A 24,568-nucleotide genomic window follows, 5' to 3' on the forward strand; every position below is an offset into this window, starting at 1 on the left:
CCGCACGGTGAACGCCGTAAAAAAATTAATAAACTATGGAAAAATTTCTGTTTTCTGTGAATACTGACTTTAAAAAAATGTTATAAAAAGTGATCAAAAAGTCGCATCTACTCCAAAATGGTACCAATAAAAACTACAAGTCGTCCCGCAAAAAAAAGCCCTCCTACAACCGCATCGGCGAAAAAATAAAAACGTTACGGCTCTTCAAATATGGAGACACAAAAACAAATAATTTTGAAAAAAAAGCGTTTTTACTGTGTCAGTAGTAAAACATACAAAAACTATACAAATTTGGTATCGTTGCAATCGTAACAACCCGCTGAATAAAGTTATTGTGTTATTTATACCACACGGTAAACGGCGTAGATTTAGGACGCAAAAAAGAGTGGCGCAATTTATGCTTTTTTTTCTATTCCCCCCCCCCCCAAAAAAAGTTAATAAAAGTTAATCAATAAATAATATGTACCTAAAAATGGTGCTATTAAAAAATACAACTTGTCCCGCAAAAAACAAGACCTTACACAACTATGTTGACGCAAAAATATGAAGGTTATAGCTCTTGGAATGCGACGATTGAAAAACGTAAAAAATAGATTGGTCATTAAGGTCCAAAATAGGCTGGTCATTAAGGGGTTAATTAGGATCCAAGTGAAATAATTCCAAACAAGCACCAGGCATAGGCTCTGTTCACGACACGTTCGATCCCTTGGGGGGGGGGGGGGGGGTTTATATTTTGGGAGAATCTACCTCTGTATACCTCTGACAGTAGCTTGCACCGTATCCATAGGAATGCAGTGGTATATTTCACTAATGGGCTCCCATTGTAAAAAGAAACAAAAAGGACTCTGCATGTATATTTGTGTTTTAGATTCTTAGCACTTTCCTCAACAGTTTTGAAAGGTGTTGAGAAAAAGGGGAGTTGTAAAATTTACTATGGGCGTGCCCCATTTTTTGGCGCGAAAAAAACAGGAGAAAACTTCACCGGCCAAAACGTGGCATAGGGGGGTAAAAAGCATCCAACTTGTCTAGCCAGTAACTTCAAATGTATCATGTAGCATGCGCCATTGTGAAATATATGGTGCGGTTACTGCCCGTCTGGTCTAGTTTTATCCCGTCTAAGTTTAGGACAGTAATAATAAATCTCCCCCAGTGTGAGAATTTATATATATATATATATATATATATATTTTTTTATTACACCGCTGGGAAATTTACAGCATACTGTTAAATTCCCCTGCGCTGCTTCTAATTGTTGAAAGCATCCGTTACTGACCCCATACGTGGCCCAATTATTATTCATGTCAGGCAGAAATAACGGCTGTGTATGGCCCGCTTTACGGTACGGCAACGTTTTGCTGCCGAGGTTCAAGCAAGTTGCTATAGAAAAACCGTACTGGAATTTTGTTTTAAAATTTAATTCTGTTGATTTTTTTTTCGGAAGCTACATGTGTCCTAAACGTGTTTTTTATTTATTTATTTTTTAATTCTTCTTTCAGGGTTCTGATGATGAGGACTATGCTCAAAAGGCTCCTCTTCCTCCTGAGTCACCAATGCCACCACCTTTACCTCCAACTCCAGACCAAGTTATTGTTCGTAAAGACTACGATCCCAAAGGTTGGTATCGCTGCTCATTAGCTTATGAATGACAAATGGTTTTCAAACCTCTTTACCTAATTTGTGTTCCACGTTTTTTTTTCCGTTTTCTTTCAGCTTCTAAGCCACAGCCACCAGCTCCTGCATCAGATGAATATCTGGTTTCGCCTATCACTGGTGAGAAGATTCCAGCCAGCAAGATGCAGGAGCACATGCGTATTGGCCTTTTGGATCCACGTTGGCTGGAGCAGAGAGATCGCTCCATTCGTGAAAAACAAGGGGATGATGAAGTATATGCGCCAGGTAGGGAGGTGTTTACCTTGGCTGTTTACATAAAACACTGTGCCTTTCCCATGAATTATTATTTCTAGTTCTTGGGTCTATGAAGACTTAAGGGGTTATACCCATCTCACAAAGTAATGTTCTATTTCTAGCATAAGCCATCGCTTGTGATAGGTGAGGTTCTGACCGCTGGGGCCCTCACCAATGCTAAGATTGAAGAGGCCGCATCGCTGGTCAAGCACTGCATTTTACTTAATTTTTTTCTCCTGCACAGCAGTTCCCCAGCCTACTTGGCCGGATCGGGAACTGCAGCATGGTCCCATTTATTATATACTATAAAGTTGGAGGCAGATAACTCCGGATCCACCATTGACAATAGGTGGTGGACACTGTCCCCCTCCTCGCTGCACAGGTCACAGAGAATGCCCACAAACTCTACCATACCAGTCAATGGGTAATTTCCAGAATGTTTCCTATGGTCGATGTGGCTGCTGTAAAGCAGATCTCTGAATGTTGTTAGGGCAGAGCTGCTGTTCAGGCAAGATGGCCGTCCCCATAATCATGTGATGCAAATAGAATTTAAAAAAAAACTACCGTCAGAAAATAAAAAAAACAATTAGAGAATTTTTTATTATTTGGTTTTAATTTGTAAAAAAACACAGGTGATATATTCCCTTTAAATATACTGATTACTTTGTGATTTAAAGACCGTTCAACTGTCACGGCAGGCTTATTTTGTGGGCTAGTCTTATGTATTGGAAGGACTTTAAAGGCTATCGTATACTTTTTTTATTTTTTATTTAATTTTTTTACTAAAACATTGTATCATAGTGTTCAGTGCAACTTTGTAATTTAGTCTTTATTTTAAAAAATGATTGTTACTTTTTGAGACCGGCTGTATCTAGCGCTGAACTCCGAATCAGTCGTGATTGATAACCGGTGGATCCTGCGTGTCTGACACAGCTGACCTGACGGATTCAGGTTTCCGCGCAAGATACAGCTTTTATCTCAAAATGTAATTTTATTTTTATTTAAAAAATGTTTTCTTCAAAGTTGCACTGGAGTCCCCGAGCAGAGCATCAGCTGAAGTTCTGCTTGGGGACGCCACAACTTCTGCCCACGTCATTGTCCGTGACATCGGCAACAGTACTGGAGTCCCGGAGCAGAGCGTCAGCTGATACTCTGCTCGGGGACTCCAGCGATAGGAAACTCCTGAGTTGACCAAATATGAACGTTGGGAGCAGTGCTGGAGTCCCGAGCAAAGCGCTAGCTGATGCTCTGCTCAGGACTCAAGCAATAGGCAATGTGACAGCCCCTTGTGGTCATGTTCATGAACAGCACATGAAGAAAGAGCTCAGTCACGTGGGGCCGTGTCGGAGCGTCATCATTATTAGAAAAGCTCCAGCACTTCCTGAATAATTCATGAGGTTTGAACTGTACCATTTAGTACAGAATTTGAAATTAAAGTACATTAGTGAGTTACTTCGTTTCACATAAATATATTATTGCAATGCAATTTTTGGTCCCCGGACAGCCCCTTTTAAGGTTTTCAGTAAAAGGATTAGTCTCCGTGTTTATTTTTTGGTTTGTTCATCCTGTAAGGAAATGGCGTTCTGTGTTTTGCTATCCTCAATATCTTTGTTCCTTTATTCAGGATTGGATATCGAAAGTAGCTTGAAGCAACTGGCTGAACGCCGTACTGATATTTTCGGTGTTGAGGAAACTGCTATTGGTAAAAAGATTGGAGAGGAAGAGATCCAGAAACCAGAGGAGAAGGTATGTTTTTTGTTTTTTTTCTCCCAAGCTAGGTACGGTTATGACTGCTTACTACTGACATTACTTAAACACGCAGAATTTTTTTTTTTCTGTTAGGTCACATGGGATGGACATTCTGGCAGTATGGCTCGTACCCAACAGGCAGCACAGGCAAATATAACCCTACAGGAGCAAATTGAAGCTATCCATAAGGCTAAGGGCTTGGTACCAGAGGAAGATGGCAAAGACAAGATTGGACCTAGCAAGCCTAATGAAATTAATCAACCACCTTCTTCTGCCATTCCTAATTCTGGACCACCAATGAATTCTGCCCCAAGGCCTCTCCCACCTGTGTCACTTCACCAGATCAATCTTCCGGTGTCCCGGCCACAATCTGTAAGTACTATACGGTTCTGTCATTTAGAAATGTGACGTTTTAATGGATTTTGTGTGTTTAAGGATTTAATAATGTGTATGCATCGGTCTTTGTCGGCTTTTAAAACTGCTGTAACCTTTAATGGAAAATTAGAGAATGTAATACAAGTTGTTTTGTGAGGGTTAAACAGAAAACCGTGGTTACAGATGACTGGATATGTTTCTACCTTTCAGATGCCACCCCCTATACGTACTACTATGGTGTCGGCTGTCCCTATAATGCAGAGACCCCCAATGACCTCTGTGGTCCGTCTTCCTCCTGGTTCTGTTTTGGCTTCACCAATGCCACCAATTTTGCACGCACCTAGGATTAATGTGGTGCAAATGCCACCAAACCCACCCCCAATGATGCCACAAAGAGCACCACATATGATTGTTCCAACCGGTGAGTGAAATGTCTTAGTTTGTGTAATGAGCCGCCCTTTTTTTTTCCTTTAAGTATTTACCTTTTTTTTCTTCTTACGTGTTAAAGTTCTAAAGAATAACGAATATTGATGGAAACTTTGCTTGGTAACAGGATTAGGCTTCACATCCGGCAGGAACTACCGTAGACATTTGCGCAGCATTCTGCGCTATCGTGTCCGGTAAAATCACGAACACCACGACGGAAAGCCGACGGGAATCCATTGACGTCAATGGGTTCCATCGGCGGTGTCCGTTGTGCAACGGAACCGTTGCTTCTGTTATTCCCTTGTTCTGCTCCTTTGACGGAGCAGAACAGAATGTCACAACACAGGTGTGAACCCAGCCTTAAATGCGTATTTTCAACTTGTAACTAAATTTCTCTGATTTCAGCATTTGTTCCTGCCCCACCTGCTCCTCTACCCACACCAGCGCCACTACCCCCGAATCATCATCCTCCGCCACCAATGGAAGATGAACCATCTGCCAAGAAAATGAAGAGTGAAGATTCACTTATTCCAGAAGATGAGTTCTTACGCAGGAACAAGGTATGTCCTTTATTTATTTATTTATTTATTTATCAAAAGACTGGAGAACTATTACATATGTAAAAAAAATAAAAATGTTTGGTTTACAGGGTCCTGTCACCGTCAAAGTACAGGTTCCCAACATGCAAGATAAGACTGAATGGAAGCTGGGTGGTCAAGTGCTGGCGTTTACTCTGCCGCTTCCTGATCAGGTAAATCAGGACACCGGTTGTAACTTTGCTGCCACGTGGTATACATTACCAATATTTGGAAAATAATGTATTTTTGTGTTCTAGGTCTCCGTAATAAAGGTTAAAATTCATGAGGCAACTGGCATGCCAGCTGGAAAACAGAAACTTCAGTATGATGTAAGTACATTTTTCGAGCAGATTTAAATGGACAATAACTTTTGCTAATCTAATACTATACCTGATATATATCAACTTTGAAATTGACTTGCTGTTAAGATTTAGTAGTTTTTTCCATGTAAATTCTGTGTTAAGTTACTGCCACTAGGTGTCTCCCTTCCTCTAATCTGCTGTCCATCCGCTGTTAAAGGGAATGTGTTGCCAGAAAAACATGTTTTTTTTTTAAAAATTAAACATTTAGTGTGTGGGTGGTTAAACATTGTTCAAATTTTTTTTATTTTTTTGCACGAGTCCAGGAAATATTATAAATTATTTCTAATTTATAATACTACCCATTTTTGGTCACTAGATGGCGCTGTTCCCAAAATTGCAGCATTGGGTTAACAGCCCTCGCTCTAGTGAGCTCTCAGCATCCCCCCCTCCTTTATCCTGGCTAGTGCCGGGATAAACGAGGGGTTTGAACGGTGTAACCTCCTACACTGTGTGTCGCCATTTTTTGAGCTAACCCAGTGTAGTAGGTTTACATACAGTAGTAAACACACACAAACACGAACATACATTGAAATCTCTTACCTGCTCCTGCCGCCGCGGCTCCCTCCGGCCCGTCCGCTCCGTTTGCTGCCGCTGGTCCAAGTGCACAAATCCGGAAGCCGCGACCGGAAGTAGTAATATTACTGTCCGGCCGCGACTTCCGGTCCACAGGAAAATGGCGCCGGACGGCGCCAATTTCGAATTGGACTGTGTGGGAGCGGCGCATGCGCAGTTCCCACACAGACGCCGTACACTGCAGTCAATGGGACGGGAGCCGTTCGCAGTCCCTATGGGACTGTGGCTGCCGTATTCCATGTCTGTATGTGTCGTTAATCGACACACACAGAAATGGAACAAAAAATGGCAGCCCCCATAGGGAAGAAAAAGTGTAAAAATAAGAAAAAGTAAAACACAAACACACAAATAAATATAAAAGTTTTTAATAAAGCACTAACATCTTTAACATATAAAAAAATTATTTCTGATGACACTGTTCCTTTAAGCAAAATCAATCCCTAGTGACAAAGCAGAGGAAAAGGATTGCAGGAAATGGGGGGGAGGGGGGGTGGTCTCTTCACAGCCTGCCCATAGACTATAGAGAGGTGAGGGGCAGCAGAATGAGACACAATGCCCATTAAACTTTTTATAGAGGGGAGGAGGGAGCGGAGTGAGAAACACAGGCACACACAGACCTGCTGCAGCCTCCTTGTAAATTATTTCTCACCCCGTTGCTGAATTCTCAGCTACACTTCTCATTACTGCTGTATAATCTCCATGCTCCTATATGATGGAGAATTCTGCTTTCCTATCGCTGTGTGTGGTGTATAGAAGACATGATGGCAGTTAGGCTGCTCACTAACTTACAGACAACTGAGAATTAGAGCGAGTGCCTTCCCCAGGGTAGAAAAGTGCTAAAAAAAAGGTCCTATAATGGCCAGAGAGTGTTATTCCTCATATAAACACATATAATGGCCAGAGAGTGTTGTTCCTCATATAAACACATATAATGGCCAGAGAGTGTTATTCCTCATATAAACACATATAATGGCCAGAGAGTGTTATTCCTCATATAAACACATATAATGGCCAGAGAGTGTTATTCCTCATATAAACACATATAATGGCCAGAGAGTGTTATTCCTCATATAAACACATATAATGCCAGAGAGTGTTATTCCTCATATAAACACATATAATGGCCAGAGAGTGTTGTTCCTCATATAAACACATATAATGGCCAGAGAGTGTTATTCCTCATATAAACACATATAATGGCCAGAGAGTGTTATTCCTCATATAAACACATATGATGGCCAGAGTGTTATTCCTCATATAAACACATATAATGGCAGAGAGTGTTATTCCTCATATAAACACATATAATGGCCAGAGAGTGTTATTCCTCATATAAACACATATAATGGCAGAGAGTGTTATTCCTCATATAAACACATATAATGGCCACAGTGTTATTCCTCATATAAACACATATAATGGCCAGAGAGTGTTATTCCTCATATAAACACATATAATGGCCAGAGAGTGTTATTCCTCATATAAACACATATGATGGCCAGAGTGTTATTCCTCATATAAACACATATAATGGCAGAGAGTGTTATTCCTCATATAAACACATATAATGGCCAGAGAGTGTTATTCCTCATATAAACACATATAATGGCCAGAGAGTGTTATTCCTCATATAAACACATATAATGGCCAGAGTGTTATTCCTCATATAAACACATATAATGGGCAGAGTGTTATTCCTCATATAAACACATATAATGGGCAGAGAGTGTTATTCCTCATATAATGGCCAGAGAGTGTTATTCCTCATATAAACACATATAATGGCCAGAGAGTGTTATTCCTCATATAAACACATATATAATGGGCAGAGAGTGTTATTCCTCATATAAACACATATAATGCCAGAGAGTGTTATTCCTCATATAAACACATATAATGGCCAGAGAGTGTTATTCCTCATATAATGGCCAGAGTGTTATTCCTCATATAAACACATATAATGGCCAGAGTGTTATTCCTCATATAAACACATATAATGGCCAGAGAGTGTTATTCCTCATATAATGGCCAGAGAGTGTTATTCCTCGTATAAACACATATAATGGGCAGAGAGTGTTATTCCTCATATAAACACATATAATGGCCAGAGTGTTATTCCTCATATAAACACATATAATGGGCAGAGTGTTATTCCTCGTATAAACACATATAATGGCCAGAGAGTGTTATTCCTCGTATAAACACATATAATGGCCAGAGAGTGTTATTCCTCATATAATGGCCAGAGAGTGTTATTCCTCATATAAACACATATAATGGCCAGAGAGTGTTATTCCTCATATAAACACATATAATGGGCAGAGAGTTATTCCTCATATAAACACATATAATGGCCAGAGTGTTATTCCTCATATAAACACATATAATGGCCAGAGAGTGTTATTCCTCATATAATGGCCAGAGAGTGTTATTCCTCATATAAACACATATAATGGGCAGAGAGTGTTATTCCTCGTATAAACACATATAATGGCCAGAGAGTGTTATTCCTCATATAAACACATATAATGGGCAGAGAGTGTTATTCCTCGTATAAACACATATAATGGCCAGAGAGTGTTATTCCTCATATAAACACATATAATGGCCAGAGAGTGTTATTCCTCGTATAAACACATATAATGGCCAGAGAGTGTTATTCCTCGTATAAACACATATAATGGCCAGAGAGTTATTCCTCATATAAACACATATAATGGCCAGAGAGTGTTATTCCTCATATAAACACATATAATGGCCAGAGAGTGTTATTCCTCATATAAACACATATAATGGCCAGAGAGTGTTATTCCTCATATAAACACATATAATGGCCAGAGAGTGTTATTCCTCATATAAACACATATAATGGCCAGAGTGTTATTCCTCATATAAACACATATAATGGCCAGAGAGTGTTATTCCTCATATAAACACATATAATGGCCAGAGAGTGTTATTCCTCATATAAACACATATAATGGCCAGAGAGTGTTATTCCTCATATAATGGCCAGAGAGTGTTATTCCTCGTATAAACACATATAATGGCCAGAGAGTGTTATTCCTCATATAAACACATATAATGGCCAGAGAGTGTTATTCCTCATATAAACACATATAATGGCCAGAGAGTGTTATTCCTCATATAAACACATATAATGGCCAGAGAGTGTTATTCCTCATATAAACACATATAATGGCCAGAGAGTGTTATTCCTCATATAAACACATATAATGGCCAGAGAGTGTTATTCCTCATATAAACACATATAATGGCCAGAGAGTGTTATTCCTCATATAAACACATATAATGGCCAGAGTGTTTTTCCTCGTATAAACACATATAATGGCCAGAGAGTGTTGTTCCTCGTATAAACACATATAATGGCCAGAGAGTGTTATTCCTCGTATAAACACATATAATGGCCAGAGAGTGTTATTCCTCATATAAACACATATAATGGCCAGAGTGTTATTCCTCATATAAACACATATAATGGCCAGAGAATGTTATTCCTCATATAATGGCCAGAGAGTGTTATTCCTCGTATAAACACATATAATGGCCAGAGAGTGTTATTCCTCATATAAACACATATAATGGGCAGAGAGTGTTATTCCTCATATAATGGCCAGAGAGTGTTATTCCTCGTATAAACACATATAATGGCCAGAGAGTGTTATTCCTCGTATAAACACATATAATGGCCAGAGAGTGTTTTTCCTCGTATAAACACATATAATGGCCAGAGAGTGTTGTTCCTCGTATAAACACATATAATGGCCAGAGAGTGTTATTCCTCGTATAAACACATATAATGGCCAGAGAGTGTTATTCCTCATATAAACACATATAATGGCCAGAGTGTTATTCCTCATATAAACACATATAATGGCCAGAGAATGTTATTCCTCATATAATGGCCAGAGAGTGTTATTCCTCATATAAACACATATAATGGCCAGAGAGTGTTATTCCTCATATAAACACATATAATGGGCAGAGAGTGTTATTCCTCATATAATGGCCAGAGAGTGTTATTCCTCGTATAAACACATATAATGGCCAGAGAGTGTTATTCCTCGTATAAACACATATAATGGCCAGAGTGTTATTCCTCATATAAACACATATAATGGCCAGAGTGTTATTCCTCGTATAAACACATATAATGGCCAGAGTGTTATTCCTCATATAAACACATATAATGGCCAGAGAGTGTTATTCCTCATATAAACACATATAATGGCCAGAGAGTGTTATTCCTCATATAAACACATATAATGGCCAGAGAGTGTTATTCCTCATATAAACACATATAATGGCCAGAGAGTGTTATTCCTCATATAATGGCCAGAGAGTGTTATTCCTCATATAAACACATATAATGGGCAGAGTGTTATTCCTCATATAAACACATATAATGGCCAGAGAGTGTTATTCCTCATATAAACACATATAATGGCCAGAGAGTGTTATTCCTCGTATAAACACATATAATGGCCAGAGAGTGTTATTCCTCATATAAACACATATAATGGCCAGAGAGTGTTATTCCTCATATAAACACATATAATGGCCAGAGAGTGTTATTCCTCATATAAACACATATAATGGCCAGAGAGTGTTATTCCTCATATAAACACATATAATGGGCAGAGAGTGTTATTCCTCATATAATGGCCAGAGAGTGTTATTCCTCGTATAAACACATATAATGGCCAGAGAGTGTTATTCCTCGTATAAACACATATAATGGCCAGAGAGTGTTATTCCTCGTATAAACACATATAATGGCCAGAGTGTTATTCCTCATATAAACACATATAATGGCCAGAGTGTTATTCCTCGTATAAACACATATAATGGCCAGAGTGTTATTCCTCATATAAACACATATAATGGCCAGAGAGTGTTATTCCTCATATAAACACATATAATGGCCAGAGAGTGTTATTCCTCATATAAACACATATAATGGCCAGAGAGTGTTATTCCTCATATAAACACATATAATGGCCAGAGAGTGTTATTCCTCATATAATGGCCAGAGAGTGTTATTCCTCATATAAACACATATAATGGGCAGAGAGTTATTCCTCATATAAACACATATAATGGCCAGAGAGTGTTATTCCTCATATAAACACATATAATGGCCAGAGAGTGTTATTCCTCATATAAACACATATAATGGCCAGAGAGTGTTATTCCTCGTATAAACACATATAATGGCCAGAGAGTGTTATTCCTCATATAAACACATATAATGGCCAGAGAGTGTTATTCCTCATATAAACACATATAATGGGCAGAGAGTGTTGTTCCTCATATAAACACATATAATGGCCAGAGAGTGTTATTCCTCATATAAACACATATAATGGCCAGAGAGTGTTATTCCTCATATAAACACATATAATGGCCAGAGAGTGTTATTCCTCATATAAACACATATAATGGCCAGAGTGTTATTCCTCATATAAACACATATAATGGCCAGAGAGTGTTATTCCTCATATAAACACATATAATGGCCAGAGAGTGTTATTCCTCATATAAACACATATAATGGCCAGAGAGTGTTATTCCTCATATAAACACATATAATGGCCAGAGAGTGTTATTCCTCATATAAACACATATAATGGCCAGAGAGTGTTATTCCTCATATAAACACATATAATGGCCAGAGAGTGTTGTTCCTCATATAAACACATATAATGGCCAGAGAGTGTTATTCCTCATATAAACACATATAATGGCCAGAGAGTGTTGTTCCTCATATAAACACATATAATGGCCAGAGAGTGTTATTCCTCGTATAAACACATATAATGGCCAGAGAGTGTTATTCCTCATATAAACACATATAATGGCCAGAGTGTTATTCCTCATATAATGGCCAGAGAGTGTTATTCCTCATATAAACACATATAATGGCCAGAGAGTGTTATTCCTCATATAAACACATATAATGGGCAGAGAGTGTTATTCCTCATATAATGGCCAGAGAGTGTTATTCCTCGTATAAACACATATAATGGCCAGAGAGTGTTATTCCTCATATAATGGCCAGAGAGTGTTATTCCTCGTATAAACACATATAATGGCCAGAGAGTGTTATTCCTCGTATAAACACATATAATGGCCAGAGAGTGTTATTCCTCGTATAAACACATATAATGGCCAGAGTGTTATTCCTCATATAAACACATATAATGGCCAGAGAGTGTTATTCCTCATATAACACATATAATGGCCAGAGAGTGTTATTCCTCATATAAACACATATAATGGCCAGAGAGTGTTATTCCTCATATAAACACATATAATGGCCAGAGAGTGTTATTCCTCGTATAAACACATATAATGGCCAGAGAGTGTTATTCCTCATATAAACACATATAATGGCCAGAGAGTGTTGTTCCTCATATAAACACATATAATGGCCAGAGAGTGTTATTCCTCATATAAACACATATAATGGCCAGAGAGTGTTGTTCCTCATATAAACACATATAATGGCCAGAGAGTGTTATTCCTCATATAAACACATATAATGGCCAGAGAGTGTTATTCCTCATATAATGGCCAGAGTGTTATTCCTCATATAAACACATATAATGGCCAGAGAGTGTTGTTCCTCATATAAACACATATAATGGCCAGAGAGTGTTATTCCTCATATAAACACATATAATGGCCAGAGAGTGTTATTCCTCATATAATGGCCAGAGAGTGTTATTCCTCGTATAAACACATATAATGGCCAGAGAGTGTTATTCCTCATATAAACACATATAATGGCCAGAGAGTGTTGTTCCTCATATAAACACATATAATGGCCAGAGAGTGTTATTCCTCATATAAACACATATAATGGCCAGAGAGTGTTATTCCTCATATAAACACATATAATGGCCAGAGTGTTATTCCTCATATAATGGCCAGAGAGTGTTATTCCTCATATAAACACATATAATGGCCAGAGAGTGTTGTTCCTCATATAAACACATATAATGGCCAGAGAGTGTTATTCCTCATATAAACACATATAATGGCCAGAGAGTGTTATTCCTCATATAAACACATATAATGGCCAGAGTGTTATTCCTCATATAAACACATATAATGGCCAGAGAGTTATTCCTCATATAAACACATATAATGGCCAGAGAGTGTTATTCCTCATATAAACACATATAATGGCCAGAGAGTGTTATTCCTCATATAAACACATATAATGGCCAGAGAGTGTTATTCCTCATATAAACACATATAATGGCCAGAGTGTTATTCCTCATATAAACACATATAATGGCCAGAGAGTGTTATTCCTCATATAAACACATATAATGGCCAGAGAGTGTTGTTCCTCATATAAACACATATAATGGCCAGAGAGTGTTATTCCTCGTATAAACACATATAATGGCCAGAGTGTTATTCCTCATATAAACACATATAATGGCCAGAGAATGTTATTCCTCATATAATGGCCAGAGAGTTATTCCTCATATAAACACATATAATGGCCAGAGAGTGTTATTCCTCATATAAACACATATAATGCCAGAGAGTGTTATTCCTCATATAAACACATATAATGGGCAGAGAGTGTTATTCCTCATATAAACAAACACATATAATGGCCAGAGAGTGTTATTCCTCATATAAACACATATAATGGCCAGAGAGTGTTATTCCTCGTATAAACACATATAATGGCCAGTGTTATTCCTCATATAAACACATATAATGGCCAGAGAGTGTTATTCCTCATATAAACACATATAATGGCCAGAGAGTGTTATTCCTCGTATAAACACATATAATGGCCAGAGTGTTATTCCTCATATAAACACATATAATGGCCAGAGAGTGTTATTCCTCATATAAACACATATAATGGCCAGAGAGTGTTATTCCTCATATAAACACATATAATGGCCAGAGTGTTATTCCTCATATAAACACATATAATGGCCAGAGTGTGTTATTCCTCATATAAACACATATAATGGCCAGAGAGTGTTATTCCTCATATAAACACATATAATGGCCAGAGAGTGTTGTTCCTCATATAAACACATATAATGGCCAGAGAGTGTTATTCCTCATATAAACACATATAATGGGCAGAGTGTTGTTCCTCATATAAACACATATAATGGGCAGAGTGTTATTCCTCATATAAACACATATAATGGCCAGAGAGTGTTGTTCCTCATATAAACACATATAATGGCCAGAGAGTGTTATTCCTCATATAAACACATATAATGGCCAGAGAGTGTTATTCCTCATATAAACACATATAATGGGCAGAGTGTTATTCCTCATATAAACACATATAATGGGCAGAGAGTGTTATTCCTCATATAATGGCCAGAGAGTGTTATTCCTCATATAAACACATATAATGGCCAGAGAGTGTTAGGGTATGTTCACACGGCCAAATTTCAGACGTATATGAGGCGTATTATGCCTCGTTTTACGTCTGAAAATATGGCTACAATACGTCGGCAAACATCTGCCCATTCATTTGAATGGGTTTGCCGACGTACTGTGCAGACGACCTGTTATTTACGAGTCGTCGTTTGACAGCTGTCAAACGACGACCCGTAAATTTACTGCCTCGGCAAAGAAGTGCAGGGCACTTCTTTGCCACGTAATTTGAGCCGTTCTTCATTGAAATCAATGAAGCACGGCTCAAGGTTTACGAGCGTCTCAGATGCCTCGTAAATTACGAGGAGGAGCTTTTACGTGTGAAACGAGGCAGCTGTTAACAGTCTGTCTTTTCACACGTAACTGCCTCTCAGCGTGTGAACATACCCTTATTCCTCGTATAAACACATATAATGGCCAGAGAGTGTTATTCCTCATATAATGACCAGAGAGTTATTCCTCGTATAAACACATATAATGGCCAGAGAGTGTTATTCCTCATATAAACACATATAATGGGCAGAGAGTGTTATTCCTCATATAAACACATATAATGGCCAGAGAGTGTTGTTCCTCATATAAACACATATAATGGCCAGAGTGTGTTATTCCTCATATAAACACATATAATGGCCAGAGTGTTATTCCTCATATAAACACATATAATGGCCAGAGAGTGTTATTCCTCATATAAACACATATAATGGCCAGAGAGTGTTATTCCTCATATAATGGCCAGAGAGTGTTATTCCTCATATAAACACATATAATGGCCAGAGAGTGTTATTCCTCATATAAACACATATAATGGCCAGAGAGTGTTATTCCTCATATAAACACATATAATGGCCAGAGAGTTATTCCTCATATAAACACATATAATGGCCAGAGTGTTATTCCTCATATAAACACATATAATGGCCAGAGAGTGTTATTCCTCATATAAACACATATAATGGCCAGAGAGTGTTATTCCTCATATAAACACATATAATGGCCAGAGAGTGTTATTCCTCATATAAACACATATAATGGCCAGAGAGTGTTATTCCTCATATAAACACATATAATGGCCAGAGTGTTGTTCCTCATATAAACACATATAATGGCCAGAGAGTGTTATTCCTCATATAAACACATATAATGGCCAGAGAGTGTTATTCCTCATATAAACACATATAATGGCCAGAGAGTGTTATTCCTCGTATAAACACATATAATGGCCAGAGAGTGTTATTCCTCATATAAACACATATAATGGCCAGAGAGTGTTATTCCTCGTATAAACACATATAATGGGCAGAGAGTGTTATTCCTCATATAAACACATATAATGGGCAGAGAGTGTTATTCCTCATATAATGGCCAGAGAGTGTTATTCCTCGTATAAACACATATAATGGCCAGAGAGTGTTATTCCTCGTATAAACACATATAATGGCCAGAGAGTGTTATTCCTCATATAATGGCCAGAGAGTGTTATTCCTCGTATAAACACATATAATGGCCAGAGAGTGTTATTCCTCGTATAAACACATATAATGGCCAGAGAGTGTTATTCCTCGTATAAACACATATAATGGCCAGAGAGTGTTATTCCTCATATAAACACATATAATGGCCAGAGAGTGTTATTCCTCGTATAAACACATATAATGGCCAGAGAGTGTTATTCCTCATATAAACACATATAATGGCCAGAGAGTGTTGTTCCTCATATAAACACATATAATGGCCAGAGAGTGTTATTCCTCATATAAACACATATAATGGCCAGAGAGTGTTGTTCCTCATATAAACACATATAATGGCCAGAGAGTGTTATTCCTCATATAAACACATATAATGGCCAGAGAGTGTTATTCCTCATATAATGGCCAGAGTGTTATTCCTCATATAAACACATATAATGGCCAGAGAGTGTTGTTCCTCATATAAACACATATAATGGCCAGAGAGTGTTATTCCTCATATAAACACATATAATGGCCAGAGAGTGTTGTTCCTCATATAAACACATATAATGGCCAGAGAGTGTTATTCCTCATATAATGGCCAGAGAGTGTTATTCCTCGTATAAACACACATAATGGCCAGAGAGTGTTATTCCTCATATAAACACATATAATGGCCAGAGAGTGTTGTTCCTCATATAAACACATATAATGGCCAGAGAGTGTTATTCCTCATATAAACACATATAATGGCCAGAGAGTGTTATTCCTCATATAAACACATATAATGGCCAGAGTGTTATTCCTCATATAATGGCCAGAGAGTGTTATTCCTCATATAAACACATATAATGGCCAGAGAGTGTTGTTCCTCGTATAAACACATATAATGCCAGAGAGTGTTATTCCTCATATAAACACATATAATGGCCAGAGAGTGTTATTCCTCATATAAACACATATAATGGCCAGAGAGTGTTATTCCTCATATAAACACATATAATGGCCAGAGTGTTATTCCTCATATAAACACATATAATGGCCAGAGAGTTATTCCTCATATAAACACATATAATGGCCAGAGAGTGTTATTCCTCATATAAACACATATAATGGCCAGAGAGTGTTATTCCTCATATAAACACATATAATGGCCAGAGAGTGTTATTCCTCATATAAACACATATAATGGCCAGAGAGTGTTATTCCTCATATAAACACATATAATGGCCAGAGAGTGTTGTTCCTCATATAAACACATATAATGGCCAGAGAGTGTTATTCCTCGTATAAACACATATAATGGCCAGAGTGTTATTCCTCATATAAACACATATAATGGCCAGAGAATGTTATTCCTCATATAATGGCCAGAGAGTTATTCCTCATATAAACACATATAATGGCCAGAGAGTGTTATTCCTCATATAAACACATATAATGGCCAGAGAGTGTTATTCCTCGTATAAACACATATAATGGCCAGTGTTATTCCTCATATAAACACATATAATGGCCAGAGAGTGTTATTCCTCATATAAACACATATAATGGCCAGAGAGTGTTATTCCTCGTATAAACACATATAATGGCCAGAGTGTTATTCCTCATATAAACACATATAATGGCCAGAGAGTGTTATTCCTCATATAAACACATATAATGGCCAGAGTGTTATTCCTCATATAAACACATATAATGGCCAGAGTGTTATTCCTCATATAAACACATATAATGGCCAGAGAGTGTTGTTCCTCATATAAACACATATAATGGCCAGAGAGTGTTATTCCTCATATAAACAAACACATATAATGGCCAGAGAGTGTTATTCCTCATATAAACACATATAATGGCCAGAGAGTGTTATTCCTCGTATAAACACATATAATGGCCAGTGTTATTCCTCATATAAACACATATAATGGCCAGAGAGTGTTATTCCTCATATAAACACATATAATGGCCAGAGAGTGTTATTCCTCGTATAAACACATATAATGGCCAGAGTGTTATTCCTCATATAAACACATATAATGGCCAGAGAGTGTTATTCCTCATATAAACACATATAATGGCCAGAGTGTTATTCCTCATATAAACACATATAATGGCCAGAGTGTTATTCCTCATATAAACACATATAATGGCCAGAGAGTGTTGTTCCTCATATAAACACATATAATGGCCAGAGAGTGTTATTCCTCATATAAACACATATAATGGGCAGAGTGTTGTTCCTCATATAAACACATATAATGGGCAGAGTGTTATTCCTCATATAAACACATATAATGGGCAGAGAGTGTTATTCCTCATATAATGGCCAGAGAGTGTTATTCCTCATATAAACACATATAATGGCCAGAGAGTGTTAGGGTATGTTCACACGGCCAAATTTCAGACGTATACGAGGCGTATTATGCCTCGTTTTACGTCTGAAAATATGGCTACAATACGTCGGCAAACATCTGCCCATTCATTTGAATGGGTTTGCCGACGTACTGTGCAGACGACCTGTTATTTACGAGTCGTCGTTTGACAGCTGTCAAACGACGACCCGTAAATTTACTGCCTCGGCAAAGAAGTGCAGGGCACTTCTTTGCCACGTAATTTGAGCCGTTCTTCATTGAAATCAATGAAGCACGGCTCAAGGTTTACGAGCGTCTCAGATGCCTCGTAAATTACGAGGAGGAGCTTTTACGTGTGAAACGAGGCAGCTGTTAACAGTCTGTCTTTTCACACGTAACTGCCTCTCAGCGTGTGAACATACCCTTATTCCTCGTATAAACACATATAATGGCCAGAGAGTGTTATTCCTCATATAATGACCAGAGAGTTATTCCTCGTATAAACACATATAATGGCCAGAGAGTGTTATTCCTCATATAAACACATATAATGGGCAGAGAGTGTTATTCCTCATATAAACACATATAATGGCCAGAGAGTGTTGTTCCTCATATAAACACATATAATGGCCAGAGTGTGTTATTCCTCATATAAACACATATAATGGCCAGAGTGTTATTCCTCATATAAACACATATAATGGCCAGAGAGTGTTATTCCTCATATAAACACATATAATGGCCAGAGTGTTATTCCTCATATAAACACATATAATGGCCAGAGAGTGTTATTCCTCATATAAACACATATAATGGCCAGAGAGTGTTATTCCTCATATAATGGCCAGAGAGTGTTATTCCTCATATAAACACATATAATGGCCAGAGAGTGTTATTCCTCATATAAACACATATAATGGCCAGAGAGTGTTATTCCTCATATAAACACATATAATGGCCAGAGTGTTATTCCTCATATAAACACATATAATGGGCAGAGAGTGTTATTCCTCATATAAACACATATAATGGCCAGAGAGTGTTATTCCTCATATAAACACATATAATGGCCAGAGAGTGTTATTCCTCATATAAACACATATAATGGCCAGAGAGTGTTATTCCTCGTATAAACACATATAATGGCCAGAGAGTGTTATTCCTCATATAAACACATATAATGGCCAGAGAGTGTTATTCCTCGTATAAACACATATAATGGGCAGAGAGTGTTATTCCTCATATAAACACATATAATGGGCAGAGAGTGTTATTCCTCATATAATGGCCAGAGAGTGTTATTCCTCATATAAACACATATAATGGCCAGAGAGTGTTGTTCCTCATATAAACACATATAATGGCCAGAGAGTGTTATTCCTCATATAAACACATATAATGGCCAGAGTGTTACTCCTCATATAAACACATATAATGGCCAGAGAGTGTTATTCCTCATATAATGGCCAGAGAGTTATTCCTCATATAAACACATATAATGGCCAGAGAGTGTTGTTCCTCATATAAACACATATAATGGCCAGAGAGTGTTATTCCTCATATAAACACATATAATGGCCAGAGAGTGTTATTCCTCATATAAACACATATAATGGCCAGAGAGTGTTATTCCTCATATAAACACATATAATGGCCAGAGAGTGTTGTTCCTCATATAAACACATATAATGGCCAGAGAGTGTTATTCCTCATATAAACACATATAATGGCAGAGAGTGTTATTCCTCATATAAACACATATAATGGCCAGAGAGTGTTATTCCTCGTATAAACACATATAATGGCCAGAGTGTTATTCCTCGTATAAACACATATAATGGCCAGAGAATGTTATTCCTCATATAATGGCCAGAGAGTTATTCCTCATATAAACACATATAATGGCCAGAGAGTGTTATTCCTCATATAAACACATATAATGCCAGAGAGTGTTATTCCTCATATAAACACATATAATGGGCAGAGAGTGTTATTCCTCATATAAACACATATAATGGCCAGAGAGTGTTATTCCTCATATAAACACATATAATGGGCAGAGAGAGTTATTCCTCATATAAACACATATAATGGCCAGAGAGTGTTATTCCTCATATAAACACATATAATGCCAGAGAGTGTTATTCCTCATATAAACACATATAATGGCCAGAGAGTGTTATTCCTCATATAAACACATATAATGGCCAGAGAGTGTTATTCCTCATATAAACACATATAATGGCCAGAGAGTGTTATTCCTCGTATAAACACATATAATGGCCAGAGTGTTATTCCTCATATAAACACATATAATGGCCAGAGAGTGTTATTCCTCATATAAACACATATAATGGCCAGAGAGTGTTATTCCTCATATAAACACATATAATGGCCAGAGAGTGTTATTCCTCATATAAACACATATAATGGCCAGAGAGTGTTATTCCTCATATAAACACATATAATGGCCAGAGAGTGTTATTCCTCATATAAACACATATAATGGCCAGAGAGTGTTATTCCTCATATAAACACATATAATGGCCAGAGAGTGTTATTCCTCATATAATGGCCAGAGAGTGTTATTCCTCATATAAACACATATAATGGCCAGAGAGTGTTATTCCTCGTATAAACACATATAATGGCCAGAGAGTGTTATTCCTCATATAATGACCAGAGAGTGTTATTCCTCATATAAACACATATAATGGCCAGAGAGTGTTATTCCTCATATAAACACATATAATGGCCAGAGAGTGTTATTCCTCATATAATGGCCAGAGAGTGTTATTCCTCATATAAACACATATAATGGCCAGAGAGTGTTATTCCTCATATAAACACATATAATGGCAGAGAGTGTTATTCCTCATATAAACACATATAATGGGCAGAGAGTGTTATTCCTCGTATAAACACATATAATGGCCAGAGAGTGTTATTCCTCATATAAACACATATATAATGGGCAGAGAGTGTTATTCCTCATATAAACACATATAATGGCCAGAGAGTGTTGTTCCTCATATAAACACATATAATGGCCAGAGAGTGTTATTCCTCATATAAACACATATAATGGCCAGAGAGTGTTATTCCTCGTATAAACACATATAATGGCCAGAGAGTGTTATTCCTCATATAATGGCCAGAGAGTGTTATTCCTCATATAAACACATATAATGGCCAGAGAGTGTTATTCCTCATATAAACACATATAATGGCCAGAGTGTTATTCCTCATATAAACACATATAATGGCCAGAGAGTGTTATTCCTCATATAAACACATATAATGGCCAGAGAGTGTTATTCCTCATATAAACACATATAATGGCCAGAGAGTGTTATTCCTCATATAAACACATATAATGGGCAGAGTGTTATTCCTCATATAAACACATATAATGGCCAGAGAGTGTTATTCCTCATATAAACACATATAATGGCCAGAGAGTGTTATTCCTCATATAAACACATATAATGGCCAGAGAGTGTTATTCCTCATATAAACACATATAATGGCCAGAGAGTGTTATTCCTCATATAAACACATATAATGGGCAGAGTGTTATTCCTCATATAAACACATATAATGGCCAGAGAGTGTTATTCCTCATATAATGGCCAGAGAGTGTTATTCCTCATATAAACACATATAATGGCCAGAGAGTGTTATTCCTCGTATAAACACATATAATGGCCAGAGAGTGTTATTCCTCATATAATGACCAGAGAGTTATTCCTCGTATAAACACATATAATGGCCAGAGAGTGTTATTCCTCATATAAACACATATAATGGGCAGAGAGTGTTATTCCTCATATAAACACATATAATGGCCAGAGAGTGTTGTTCCTCATATAAACACATATAATGGCCAGAGTGTGTTATTCCTCATATAAACACATATAATGGCCAGAGTGTTATTCCTCATATAAACACATATAATGGCCAGAGAGTGTTATTCCTCATATAAACACATATAATGGCCAGAGTGTTATTCCTCATATAAACACATATAATGGCCAGAGAGTGTTATTCCTCATATAAACACATATAATGGCCAGAGAGTGTTATTCCTCATATAATGGCCAGAGAGTGTTATTCCTCATATAAACACATATAATGGCCAGAGAGTGTTATTCCTCATATAAACACATATAATGGCCAGAGAGTGTTATTCCTCATATAAACACATATAATGGCCAGAGTGTTATTCCTCATATAAACACATATAATGGGCAGAGAGTGTTATTCCTCATATAAACACATATAATGGCCAGAGAGTGTTATTCCTCATATAAACACATATAATGGCCAGAGAGTGTTATTCCTCATATAAACACATATAATGGCCAGAGAGTGTTATTCCTCGTATAAACACATATAATGGCCAGAGAGTGTTATTCCTCATATAAACACATATAATGGCCAGAGAGTGTTATTCCTCGTATAAACACATATAATGGGCAGAGAGTGTTATTCCTCATATAAACACATATAATGGGCAGAGAGTGTTATTCCTCATATAATGGCCAGAGAGTGTTATTCCTCATATAAACACATATAATGGCCAGAGAGTGTTGTTCCTCATATAAACACATATAATGGCCAGAGAGTGTTATTCCTCATATAAACACATATAATGGCCAGAGTGTTACTCCTCATATAAACACATATAATGGCCAGAGAGTGTTATTCCTCATATAATGGCCAGAGAGTTATTCCTCATATAAACACATATAATGGCCAGAGAGTGTTGTTCCTCATATAAACACATATAATGGCCAGAGAGTGTTATTCCTCATATAAACACATATAATGGCCAGAGAGTGTTATTCCTCATATAAACACATATAATGGCCAGAGAGTGTTATTCCTCATATAAACACATATAATGGCCAGAGAGTGTTGTTCCTCATATAAACACATATAATGGCCAGAGAGTGTTATTCCTCATATAAACACATATAATGGCAGAGAGTGTTATTCCTCATATAAACACATATAATGGCCAGAGAGTGTTATTCCTCGTATAAACACATATAATGGCCAGAGTGTTATTCCTCGTATAAACACATATAATGGCCAGAGAATGTTATTCCTCATATAATGGCCAGAGAGTTATTCCTCATATAAACACATATAATGGCCAGAGAGTGTTATTCCTCATATAAACACATATAATGCCAGAGAGTGTTATTCCTCATATAAACACATATAATGGGCAGAGAGTGTTATTCCTCATATAAACACATATAATGGCCAGAGAGTGTTATTCCTCATATAAACACATATAATGGGCAGAGAGAGTTATTCCTCATATAAACACATATAATGGCCAGAGAGTGTTATTCCTCATATAAACACATATAATGCCAGAGAGTGTTATTCCTCATATAAACACATATAATGGCCAGAGAGTGTTATTCCTCATATAAACACATATAATGGCCAGAGAGTGTTATTCCTCATATAAACACATATAATGGCCAGAGAGTGTTATTCCTCGTATAAACACATATAATGGCCAGAGTGTTATTCCTCATATAAACACATATAATGGCCAGAGAGTGTTATTCCTCATATAAACACATATAATGGCCAGAGAGTGTTATTCCTCATATAAACACATATAATGGCCAGAGAGTGTTATTCCTCATATAAACACATATAATGGCCAGAGAGTGTTATTCCTCATATAAACACATATAATGGCCAGAGAGTGTTATTCCTCATATAAACACATATAATGGCCAGAGAGTGTTATTCCTCATATAAACACATATAATGGCCAGAGAGTGTTATTCCTCATATAATGGCCAGAGAGTGTTATTCCTCATATAAACACATATAATGGCCAGAGAGTGTTATTCCTCGTATAAACACATATAATGGCCAGAGAGTGTTATTCCTCATATAATGACCAGAGAGTGTTATTCCTCATATAAACACATATAATGGCAGAGAGTGTTATTCCTCATATAAACACATATAATGGGCAGAGAGTGTTATTCCTCGTATAAACACATATAATGGCCAGAGAGTGTTATTCCTCATATAAACACATATATAATGGGCAGAGAGTGTTATTCCTCATATAAACACATATAATGGCCAGAGAGTGTTGTTCCTCATATAAACACATATAATGGCCAGAGAGTGTTATTCCTCATATAAACACATATAATGGCCAGAGAGTGTTATTCCTCGTATAAACACATATAATGGCCAGAGAGTGTTATTCCTCATATAATGGCCAGAGAGTGTTATTCCTCATATAAACACATATAATGGCCAGAGAGTGTTATTCCTCATATAAACACATATAA

General features: G+C 37.2%; 1 protein-coding gene across 2 annotated transcripts in view; it reads left to right on the forward strand.

Moving 5' to 3' along the window:
- The window catches only part of SF3A1 (splicing factor 3a subunit 1), a 52,726-nt gene that overhangs the window by 22,291 nt on the left and 5,867 nt on the right, over positions 1-24,568 (forward strand). For both annotated transcript variants that reach the window (XM_075829606.1, XM_075829614.1), the window contains exons 8-15: positions 1,497-1,614; positions 1,711-1,896; positions 3,530-3,651; positions 3,748-4,026; positions 4,240-4,450; positions 4,861-5,015; positions 5,105-5,206; positions 5,291-5,362. In XM_075829606.1, the coding sequence (XP_075685721.1) occupies positions 1,497-1,614; positions 1,711-1,896; positions 3,530-3,651; positions 3,748-4,026; positions 4,240-4,450; positions 4,861-5,015; positions 5,105-5,206; positions 5,291-5,362 (1,245 nt within the window). The remainder of the gene's footprint in view (positions 1-1,496; positions 1,615-1,710; positions 1,897-3,529; positions 3,652-3,747; positions 4,027-4,239; positions 4,451-4,860; positions 5,016-5,104; positions 5,207-5,290; positions 5,363-24,568) is intronic.

This window comes from Rhinoderma darwinii, chromosome 1 (genome assembly GCF_050947455.1).
Source record: "Rhinoderma darwinii isolate aRhiDar2 chromosome 1, aRhiDar2.hap1, whole genome shotgun sequence".
Lineage (NCBI taxonomy): Eukaryota > Metazoa > Chordata > Amphibia > Anura > Rhinodermatidae > Rhinoderma > Rhinoderma darwinii.